General features: G+C 45.5%; 1 protein-coding gene across 1 annotated transcript; it reads right to left on the reverse strand.

The window, feature by feature from the left end:
- Nucleotides 1-3,546: 3,546 nt before the first annotated feature.
- LOC141409455 (endogenous retrovirus group FC1 Env polyprotein-like) lies at nucleotides 3,547-9,908 on the reverse strand. Its single transcript, XM_074029910.1, has 2 exons — nucleotides 9,874-9,908; nucleotides 3,547-6,507 (listed from the first exon to the last, which is right to left on the reverse strand). The coding sequence occupies exon 2, from the start codon at nucleotides 5,689-5,691 to the stop codon at nucleotides 4,069-4,071; it is 1,623 nt and encodes a 540-aa protein (XP_073886011.1). The 5' UTR covers nucleotides 5,692-6,507; nucleotides 9,874-9,908; the 3' UTR covers nucleotides 3,547-4,068.
- Nucleotides 9,909-11,724: the final 1,816 nt, after the last annotated feature.

Here is an 11,724-nt window from a genome sequence, read left to right on the forward strand (position 1 = left end):
AATTTAATTCTATTTTGTTTTACTTTCTGGGATATATGTGCAGACATGCAGGTTTATTACATAGGTAAATGTGTGCCATGGTGGTTTGCTGCACCAATCAACCCATCACCTAGGTGTTAAGCCCAGCAAGCATTAGCTATTTATCCTGATGCTCTCCTTCCCCCCAACCCCTTGACAGACCCCAGTGAGTGTTGTTCCCCTCCCTGATGTTGAACATTTTTTCGTATCCTGTCCATTTATGTTCTCTTTTGAGTAATATGTGTTGAGACTCTACGGCCATTTTTAAATTGGTTTATTTGTTGTTGTTGTTGCTTACTATTGAGTTGTTTAAGTTGTGTATATATATATATCTTGGAAATTAACCCCTTATCAGTTGTATGATTTGTAAACATTTTCTCTCATCCCAAAAGCTCTCTCTTTGCTCTACAAATTCTTTCCTTTACTCTGCAGAAGCTTTTTAGTTTGAGGTAATCTCATTTGTCTGTTTTTGCTTTTGTTGCCTATGCTTTTGGGGTAAAATCCAATAAATCTTTGTCAAGATCAATTTCATGAAGGTTTTCTCCTGTCTTTTTTTCTAATAGTTTTATAGTTTTTGGTCTTACGTTTAAGTCTTTTGTCTATTTTGAATTGATTTTTGTATATGGAATGAGACAAGTGTTCAGTTTCATTCTACCTGTGGATATCTAGTATTTTCAGCACTATTTACTGAAGACTGTCCTCTCCCCATTGTAGGTACTTGGCATCTTTGTCAAAGACTGATTAATCAGAGATGAGTAGATTTATTTCTAGGCTCTTCTTTCAGTTCTGTTGATCTATATGTCTGTTTTTGTGCCATACCATGCTGTTTTGATTATTATCAAATCGGCTTTGTAGTCGATTTTGTGACCATGTAGTGTGATTCTTTCAGCTTTTTTCTTTCTGCTCAAGATTGCTTTGGTTATTTATGGTATTTTGTGGCTCCATATGAGTTTTAGGATTGTTTTATTCATTTCTGTGAAAAAGGTTGTTGGAATTTTGATAAAGATTACACTGAATCCAGATTGGCTTTAGTAGTATGAAACTTTAACAATATTATTTCTTTCAATCTATGAACATAGAATAACCTTTCTGTTTATTTGCATATTCTTTAATTTTCTTTATCAATGTTTTATAGTTATCAGTGTACAGATTCTTTAACTTTTTGGTTAAACGTATTCCAAAGTATTTTTGTAACGATTTTAAATAGGATTGCTTTCTTGATATTTTTCATATAGTTTGTTTTTAACATGTACACATGCAACTAACTTTTATACATTGATTTTGTATCCTGCAGCTTTAATGAATTTATTTGTTCTAACAGTTTTTTGGTGGACTCTTCATGGTTTTTCATATTTCAAATAATGTCATCTGAGAACAGAGACCATTTAACTTCTTACTTTCCAATTTGAATGCCTTTTATTTGTTTTTCTTGTCTAATTGCTCTGCCTAATAACTTCTAGTAATATGTTGAGTAGAAGTAATAAGACTAAATATCTTTGTGTTGTTTCTTACCATAGAGAAAAAGGTGTTACTTTTTCACTCTTAAGTTTGATGTTAGCTGTGGGCATGTGATACATGGCCTTTTTTCTGTTGAGGTACATTGCTTTTATATCTAATTGGCCAACAGTTTTTATCATGAAAGAATGTTGAAAAATTTTTATGCTCTTTGTGCATCTATTTAAATAATCATATAATTTTTATTCTTCATTCTGTTAAAGTGTTGCTTCACATATACTGATTAGTGTATATTGAATTATGCATCTTAGGGAAAATCCTACTTAGTCATTATGAATGGTCCTTTTTATTTGGTATTAAATTTGTTGTGTTAGTATTTTTTTGAAGTTTTTTTGTATTTATGTTCATCAGAGATATTGGTCTGTAATTATTTTTCTCAGACTATTTGTGTCTGGCTCTGGGGTTAGGGCATTGCTTGCCTAGTACATGTTTTTAAAAGTATTCCCTCGGCCGGACGCAGTGGCTCAAGCCTGTAATCCCAGCACTTTGGGAGGCCGAGACGGGTGGATCACGAGGTCAGGAGATGGAGACCATCCTGGCTAATATGGTGAAACCCCGTCTCTACTAAAAATACAAAAAACTAGCCGGGCGAGGTGGTGGGCGCCTGTAGTCCCAGCTACTTGGGAGGCTGAGGCAGGAGAATGGCGTAAACCCGGGAGGCGGAGCTTGCAGTGAGCTGAGATCCGGCCACTGCACTCCAGCCTGGGCGACAAAGCGAGACTCCGTCTCAAAAAAAAAAAAAAAAAAGTATTCCCTCATTTTTAATTTATAGAAAAGAACTTTAGCAGGATTTCTATTAGCTCTTTCTTAAATATTTGATAAAATATAGTCAAAAAGCCATCTGATTCTGGGGTTTTCCTTTTGGGGGGCTTTGAATACTAATTAGATCTTTTTTATTATTGGTATAAGATTCTTTATTTCTTCATGATTCAGTTATCATAGGTTATATTATTGTATGAATTTATTCATTTCTTCTAGATTATCCACTTTGGCAGTATGTGATTACTCATAATGGTTTCTTATGCTTTTTTTTTTTTTTTATTTCTGTACTGTCATGTGCATTCGTGTGAAGAGACCACCAAACAGGCTTTGTGTGAGCAATAAAGCTTTTTAATCACCTGGGTGCAGGTGGGCTGAGTCCAAAAAGAGAGTCAGCAAAGGGAGATAAGGGTGGGGCCGTTTTATAGGATGTGGATAGGTAAAGGAAAATTACAGTCAAAGGGGGGTTGTTCTCTGGCCGGCAGGAGTGGGGGTCACAAGGTGCTCAGTGGGGGAGCTTTTTTGAGCCAGGATGAGCCAGGAAAAGGAATTTCACAAGATAATGTCATCACTTAAGGCAAGGATCGGCCATTTTCACTTCTTTTGTGGTGGAATGTCATCAGTTAAGGCAGGGACAGGGCATTTTCACTTCTTTTGTGATTCTTCAGTTACTTCAGGCCATCTGGGTGTATATAAGTGCAAGTCACAGGGGATGCCATGGCTTGGCTTGGGCTCAGAGGCCTGACATTCCTGCCTTCTTATGTTAATAAGAAAAATAACATAAAATAGTATTGAAGTGTTGGGGCAGTGAAATTTTTTTTGCGGGGAGGTGGTGTGGAGAGATAATGGGCGATGTTTCTCAGGGCTGCTTTGAGCAGGATTAGGGGTCGAATGGAAACCTAGAGTTGGAGAGATTAAGCTGAAGGAAGATTTTGTGGTAAGGGGTGATATTGTGGGGTTGTTAGAAGAAACATTTGTCATATAGAATGATTGGTGATGGCCTGGTTATGGTTTTGGATGAATTGAGAAACTAAACAGAAGGTGCAAGGTCTGAATAAAAGAAGGATAAAAATAGGTATTAAAGGACTAAGAATTGGGAGGACCCAGGACATCCAATTAGAGAATGCCCAAGGGGGTTCAGCATAATTACTTGCTTGTTTGGCAAGTTTTGGGGCTCTATACTTGAGTTTTTTTATGTTGTCATTGTTATGCCCAGACCGTTTATTCCCCGAAGAAGACCACCAGAGTCCAGAGTCAAAGCTAAGCAGCAAGGATCTTTATTACAGGTTCGAACCTGGAACTCTCCCTCGCTCGTGAAACGAGACGGGCAGGAGAGCTCCCCCACTCAGCTCCGAACAATGTTATATAGTCTAAGAAAAGTGGGCATAGAGTTATTATACAAATCAGATATATGATTGGCTAGTGTTTGAACAAGGCGATTTGGCTAACTATGATTGGTTCCTGCCATTTCTGATATTTTGGTTCAAACTTTGAGGCGGGAGAGCAGGTTTATGGCAGCAAGAGTTTATCTTACTTAAACACGTCTTGTGACCTTGCCTCAGAACTTACAAAATCTCTGGTATGTGCAAAACAAAATCTCTGGTACGTGCAGAAAACCAGGTACTCACAGAACTTACGAAATCTCTGGTATGTGCAAAGATTAGAGAGCAGAACAAGGGTGTAGCGGGTGGGGGGCGGGTATACATCTATCTTTGTGTCCTTTCATTCCCCCCTTCTCATAAGTAACTGGATGTCCAATCTTGGATTTCCAGAGTCTTATAATATAGCCTCACTTTCTGGCTGCAGGAGAGGCTGGTGATGGCTACGGAGGACCATTAGTTGGATGGTATCAAACCTTTCTCTGACAAATTGTAAAATTTTATTTACCACACAGGGGCCTATAGTGAATAGAAGTAGTAAAGACATTAGGGGGCCTAAAAGGGGTGCCAGAAGGGAAAACATTGAAGAGCTCCACCAATTGTTAGCGGCTGTAGTGAATTGTTGCTTTTTCATTTCTAAGCTTAGTTCGTGTAGGCGTTGGACTCTTTCCTCAACTAACCCTGACTCATTTATATAGAAACAGCATTCTTCTTTGAGGAACATACAGGTACCTCCTTTCTCAGCCGTGAGTAAGTCTAAGGCTCTGCGGTTTTGAAGGGTGACCTGTGCTAGGGAGGTGAGCTGCCGCTGAAGGGAGGCTAGGGAATAGGCGGAGTCTTCCATAGCAACAGAGAATTGTTGTAACAGCTTGTCGTTTTCTATCATGGAGTGTTGTAGGGCCCCTCCTGCTAACCCCGCTGCGACGACAGAGGTGGTTAAGGATATTCCGGCAATTAGTGGTAGAAAAACTGCTCGTCTATGTCGCGCAGTTTTAGTTGGGGTGGTCCCTGCCCAGCCTATGAACTCTGCCGGGGTTAGCAGTGTCAGTCGGGGAACTAGGGTAACAGGGATACACAACTGTCCGTCAGAGATGCTTTTGGACAGAGTTTTTAACAGAGTCATATTACACCAGAAGAACACACCAGGGGGAGCATATATGGGACTATTAGGGTATGTAGCCGATTGGTTACAGAGGCTGTTGCTAAATGCCGAATAACAATAGGGGTATTTCTCTTGGTATGGGTCACGGTACAGGGCCACATCGGGTATCGTGACTATCGATGAGTTAAAACCTGTATAGTTTGTGGGAGGGGAGGATAGAGGAACAGCCATTAATGGTGGTCTTCCTAGGGTTGCACACATAAAGCAAGAGGACAGGTCGCCTAAACCAGTGAGGTTGGCGAATGCTAGCCCTTCCCGTAATAGAGTTAGCCAGGAGAAGGGCTGCAAGTCTTGTGATAGCTTGGTTTCTTGCCTGTGGATTTGTGTGTGGATTAAGGGTTGAATCTGGACTAGACTTCTCCACAGATATAAATGGCTACTGGGCCAGGTACTAGTTGATGAGTAATATACTCCCCCATGTTGTGGGGTTGTCCACCGAGAGTCCCATGGGTCTCTAATTATCCAAGTGTAAGTGACGGGAGACTCAGTTTTGTAAAAATACCACCCTTGTCGTTCTCTCCAGTATCGGACAGAGTGCGTCTTACAGTAGCTATATGGGCAACCTGCACTCTGGTGCCACCAATAATTTTTACAATTATATTCAGTTTGATCATATTCAAAACAGATCATGGGTATTGCTGGTTGGGCAATCTGGAACCTAGTGAAATTGAGGTAAACTATAGTATTACACCCTGAGGGGGGGCAGTCTGCGCTAGCTAGCAGTTTACCCGCTTGGGGGGTTTCCCCGGGGTGAGTTTTGTTCTCATAGAGCCAGAACCTCCAGACATAGGGATTAGACGGCGCAGCAGTGAGGAGAGTCAGATGCATAAGGCATAAAAGCATAGGTAAGCTAGACATGGTTACGGCTATGGGGAGGACGGCGCAGGGTTAGCTTTAAGGGATTGTTCTTAGCTTTGTCTATAGTCCATGTAACCGGTGCTCCAGACGGCTCGAGAAGGTCGGATGTTGGGTCCACTGGTTTGACGTGTGTGTAGTGGATCCACGAAGCGATGCCTTCTACTTTGAGAGCGGTGGGAGTAGTCAGGAGTACTTGCAGTGGTCCTTTCCACCTGGGTTGAAGAGTTTCTTGCCGGTGGCCCTTGACTAGGACCCAGTCTCCCGGCTGGAACGGATGAGGCGTCGGCGGAGGTCCTGCCTCGTACAGTTCTCGTAGTCTGGGCCAAATTTCCTGGTGAATTTTCTGTAAGGCTTGTAAGGAGAACAGGAGCTCAGAGACATTTTCAGTTTCAGGTTTGAGTAAGTCATCTTTTAGACTGGGGACCAGGGGTGGGGGTCTGCCATACATGATTTCATATGGTGTGAGGCCTAGTCTGTAAGGGGTATTTCAGGCCCGGAACAGAGCATAGGGGAGAAGTACTACCCAATTAGCGCCAGTCTCCATGGTCAATTTAGTTAAGGTCTCCTTCAGAGTCCGATTCATCCTTTCTACCTGTCCTGAGCTTTGGGGCCTATAAGCACAATGTAATTTCCAATTTGCCCCCAGAATGGAAGCCAAATCCTGACTTACCTTAGCAACGAAGGCTGGTCCATTGTCTGACCCTATTTGGACGGGAAAGCCATACCTGGGGAGGATTTCTTCCAAAATTTTCTTTGCTACAACCTGAGCAGTTTCTCTCTTAGTTGGGAACGCTTCTGTCCATCCTGAAAAAGTATCTACAAAGACAAGTAAGTACTGATACCCATATTTTCCAGGCTTTATCTCAGTAAAGTCTATTTCCCAATAGATACCAGGCCTAGTTCCTCTACACCTAATTCCTGCGGTGGTCTGGGTTTGGGGGCAAGCGTTGTTTAGTTGGCAGGCTTTGCAATTTGTTGTGACATTGCTGGCCAGTTCAGCTATGCGCCTGATTCTAAACTTGGCGTGCCTGATTAAGTCCATCATTCGCCGGGCACCCAGGTGGGTTGTCCGGTGGATATGTTCCAATACCTGCCGTCCTAATTTTTCTGGTAGGATGGTTTGGTCATTTATATCAGTCCACCACCCATTTTTAACCTGTTTTAGGGGAAGCGTGTTCATCCATTCGCGATCCTGTTCGGTATAGTCGGGAAAACATGGCAAATTTCGCGGGCCAGGATCGGGGAGCTGGAGCGCAAGGAGCTGACTGGGAGCTTTTGCTATGCTCCTTGCGGTTTGGTCGGCTAAGAAGTTGCCTCGAGCAATTGGCGTAGTTGGTTTCTGATGCCCAGGGCAATGTACGATAGCCAATTTCTTTGGTTTCCACAAAGCAGTTAATAGAGCTAGGATCTCTTGCTTGTTTTTTATTTCTTTGCCTTCAGCTGTTAATAGTCCCCTTTCTCTGTAGATGGCCCCATGTATGTGCGCAGTAGCGAAAGCATAGTGGCTATCCGTGTATACTGTTAGTTTTTTCTCTGCCCCTAGGGTGAGGGCCTGTGTAAGGGCTATCAGTTCGGCTCTTTGGGCCGATGTCCCTGGAGGCAAGGGTTCCGCCCAGATTACCTCAGTCTCTGACGTTACAGCCGCTCCTGCATACCGCTGGCCTTGGTGGACGTAGCTGCTGCCATCAGTGAACCAGGTGAGTTCTGTGTCGGGGAGCGGACGATCTTGCAGGTCCTCCCGCACCCCATGCACCTGAGCCAGTATCTCAGTGCACTCATGGGATGGGGCGTCCAAGTCTGGATTTGGCAGCAGTGAAGCAGGGTTTAAAGAGGTTGGGGGCAGAAAAGTTATTCTGAGGGGGTTTAACAGCAGTCCTTGATAGTGGGTGAGCCGGGCGTTACTCATCCATCGGTCCGGCGGCTGCCGGAGGACGCCTTCAATGGCATGCGGGGTTATAACGTGCAACTCTTGCCCCATGATAAGTTTATCAGCGTCTCGGACCATTAGGGCGGTCGCCGCGATTATCCAGAGGCAGGGTGGCCAGCCAGCAGCCACTGAATCTAATTTTTTTGACAAATAGGCAACTGGCCTCTGCCAGGGGCCTAGGTACTGTGTTAACACGGCTTTTGCAACACCCTTACTTTCATCCACGTATAAGTGGAAGGGCTTGGAGACATCAGGGAGCCCCAGCGCGGGGGCTGATAACAAGGCAGTTTTGATTTGCTGAAAGGCCAGCTCAGCCTCTTCCGTCCAATTGAAGGGCTGCCGTTCCTTTGTTGCCTGGTATAGGGGCTTGGCTAACTCAGCAAATCCGGGTATCCATAACCTACAGAACCCTGCCGACCCCAGGAATTCTCTCACTTGCCGTGTTGACTGGGGTCTAGGGATGCGTAGGACTGTTTCCTTTCGGGCTTTGGTTAGCCAGTGTTGCCCCCCTTTTAATAGGTACCCCAGATAAGTTACCTCCGACTTGCAGATCTGAGCCTTTGTTGCTGAGGCTCGGTAGCCTAGCTCCCCCAGAGTCTTCAGGAGGTCCTCAGTCCCTTGAACACAAGTTTCTGGGGACCTGGCCGCTATTAAGAGATCATCAACATATTGCAAAAGAGTTATTTCAGGGTGTTGCCGCCGGTACTCACCCAGATCTTCATGAAGGGCTTCATCGAACAGGGTTGGCGAGTTCATGAACCCTTGTGGCAGTCTGGTCCATGTTAGCTGACCGTTGATGCCCCTCTCAGGATCCGTCCATTGAAATGCAAAGAGTTCTTGACTTTTGGGAGCCAGAGGAAGGCTGAAGAAAGCGTCTTTTAGATCAAGAATGGTATACCACTGTTTTTTGGGATGTAAGGCACTCAGAAGGGTGTATGGATTGGGCACAGTGGGATGTATGTCCATGACCCTTTTATTAACTTCTCTTAAATCCTGTACTGGCCTGTAGTCCGTACTGTTGGGTTTACGAACAGGTAACAGTGGAGTATTCCAGGATGAGTGGCAAGCCCGTAGGACTCCCTGGTCTAGGAGTCGGCGGATATGGGGCGTAATTCCTTCTCTTGCCTCCAGGGGCATAGGATATTGCCGAACCCGAACCGGGTCCGTCCCTGGCTTAACTTCCACAAATATGGCAGGTCGATGTTTAGCTAGCCCCAAGCCCCCAGTTTCTGCCCACGCTTCAGGGAAACGCTGGAGCCAAGAGTCAATTCCCTGATCGGGGGGCTTTTGCTCTTGATGGAGTCGGTACTCATCTTCTAAGGTGACAGTCAGGATAGATATTGGCCTGTTTTGGGAATCAGTTATCTTGGGCCCTTCTGGCTCAAAGTGGATTTGGGCCCCCATCTTTGTCAGCAAGTCCCTCCCTAGTAGAGGGCAGGGGCTCTATGGGATAACTAGGAAGGAATGGGAGACTTTTCCCGTTCCTAAGTCTACAGTCCTCTGGGTTGTCCAGGGGTATTTTTTGATGCCTGTGGCCCCGTGCACCCAGGATGTTTTCTTAGACATTTTTCCAATTGGTTTGGTTAGGACTGAGCGTTCCGCCCCAGTATCGACCAAGAAGTGAACTGGGGACCCCTCCACTTGCAAAGTTACCCTGGGTTCGGGGAGGGGGTCCGAACCCCGTCCTCCCTAGTCAGAGTCCTGGGTAACGAGTACGGAGGTAGGGTTAGCTGGTCTCCGTTTCTTTGGGCAGTCTTTAATCCAGTGGCCACGTTCCTTGCAATAAGCACACTGATCTTTTTCTAATCCTTGCCTAGGGCCTTGCTTTTTCTGCTTTCTGTTTTGGCCATTTCCTTCCTGGGGGAAAGCTGCTACTAAGACTTTGGTCATTTCTTTGGTTGCCTTGAACTGTTTTTCTTCTGGAGTATCCCTATTATTATAAACTCGCTGGGCCATCTGAAGGAGGTCCTGAATCTGCTTTCCCTCTAAACCTTCTAATTTCTGGAGTTTTCTTTTAATATCTGGTGTTGCCTGGTTTACAAAGGACATTACTACCACTGCCTGATTTTCCGGTGCTTCCGGGTCCATAGGGGTAAACTGTCTGAAGGCTTCCATTAATCTCTCTAAATACACAGCGGGGCTTTCTGTCTTACCTTGTAACACAGAATATACTTTAGCCAAATTGGTGGGCTTGCGAGCTGCAGCCCGGAGACCCGCCATTAGAGTCTGGCGATAAATGAGCAGTCGTCCCCTACCTTCTGCCATGTTGTAGTCCCATCTGGGCCGGGTCAAAGGGAAAGCCGCATTAATGAGGTCAGGATTTGCAGTTGGCTGGCCGTCATCTCCTGGAACCAGTTTTCTGGCCTCAACTTGGATTCTTTCCCGCTCCTCCGTTGTGAACAGGATTCGGAGGAGCTGTTGACAGTCATCCCAGGTCGGCTGGTGAGTAAACATGACACTGTCTAACAACGAGGTTAGATCTTTGGGATTATCTGAGAACCGAGCATTTTGGGACTTCCAATTGTATAAATCACTGGTGGAAAAAGGCCAATACATGAGACGGGAGAGCCTGGTATCATCGAGCGATCCTATTTCTCTGAGAGGCAGGGCTACAGTAGAGTCAGGGAGTCGGGAAGCTTGGTCCCGCAGTACGCGGCCTCGCGTTCGGCCGGCCGGCCCCCCCAGGTTACTTTCGCTCTCGGCTGCTTCCGCTTCTCGGTTTCCCTCTACGGAAGCACCACCCTGGGGGACTGGGTCCTGCGGGATAAGGTGCGGATATGGTGGGGGAAATGTGGGTTCTAACATTAGGGGGTCCTGGCTGTCCGGCAGCACAGGGGCCGAGGGAGCAGAGGGAGTCTTTTGTCTTGTAGGTCGTGTTACTAGGACTTTGCAGGGCTCAGGGATGAATGGAGTTATCCAGGGTGGTGGGTTTTCCACAAGATCCTGCCACACTAGAATATAAGGAATTTGATCAGGATGTCCTGACTGCCCTGGCAGGAAAATCTTAGTTTTTACCTTAGTAATAATAGAGAGACAGAAAGTTCCTTTGGAGGGCCACCCTACGCCGAAAGAGGGCCACTCCGAATGGCAGAAAGTAACTAGCTTTCCCTTCTTTAGTTCTACGCTTAAGTTACGCCCCCGAGCCTTCACATCCTTAAAATTGGTAACAAGGAGTGAGAGTGGCGTGCTCTGGTTGTTGCCCATCTTTGGACTGCTCCTACAAAGAGAAGGGGGGACGAAAATGAGTGTGAAGCAGAGGGGAGTATCCGACAGGTCCAGTCCTGGAAGGGGAAGAAAAGGTTTTATGTTTCGTTTTGGGCTTACACTTAACACTTAACAATAACGGACAGACAGTAATAACGATGAGCATTCGCGAGCGCGTGTCGGACTTCCGACCTGAGTCAGACGGGGCAACCAAGGATGGAGGCCCCCAGATGGGCACTGGGGAACGTCTCCCACCAGTCCCGAGTGGCTGTCTTCTAGCGCGTCCGCCAAGACCGTGCCACTTACAGAACAGACCAATACAGATTACAGATTACGGATTTCACGAAATTTCAGGGAGACAGACAGAGACAAAGACAGAGACAGTGACAAAGCCGGCTTACCTACAGATTAAGATCCGTTGGCTTGGGGGTCTGGTGGGCTTGGGGGAAATCCCGGACGAGCCCCCATTTGTTATGCCCAGACCGTTTATTCCCCGAAGAAGACCACCAGAGTCCAGAGTCAAAGCTAAGCAGCAAGGATCTTTATTACAGGTTCGAACCTGGAACTCTCCCTCACTTGTGAAACGAGACGGGCAGGAGAGCTCCCCCACTCAGCTCCGAACAATGTTATATAGTCTAAGAAAAGTGGGCATAGAGTTATTATACAAATCAGATATATGATTGGCTAGTGTTTGAACAAGGCGATTTGGCTAACTATGATTGGTTCCTGCCATTTCTGATATTTTGGTTCAAACTTTGAGGCGGGAGAGCAGGTTTATGGCAGCAAGAGTTTATCTTACTTAAACACGTCTTGTGACCTTGCCTCAGAACTTACAAAATCTCTGGTATGTGCAAAACAAAATCTCTGGTACGTGCAGAAAACCAGGTACTCACAGAACTTAC

The sequence above is a fragment of the Macaca fascicularis genome, chromosome X (genome assembly GCF_037993035.2).
Source record: "Macaca fascicularis isolate 582-1 chromosome X, T2T-MFA8v1.1".
NCBI classification, from domain to species: Eukaryota; Metazoa; Chordata; class Mammalia; order Primates; family Cercopithecidae; genus Macaca; species Macaca fascicularis.

Bases quoted from the DNA above. Each gene is read 5' to 3' on its own strand.
- LOC141409455 (XM_074029910.1), bottom strand. From the start codon at position 5,691: ATGTCTAGCTTACCTATGCTTTTATGCCTTATGCATCTGACTCTCCTC.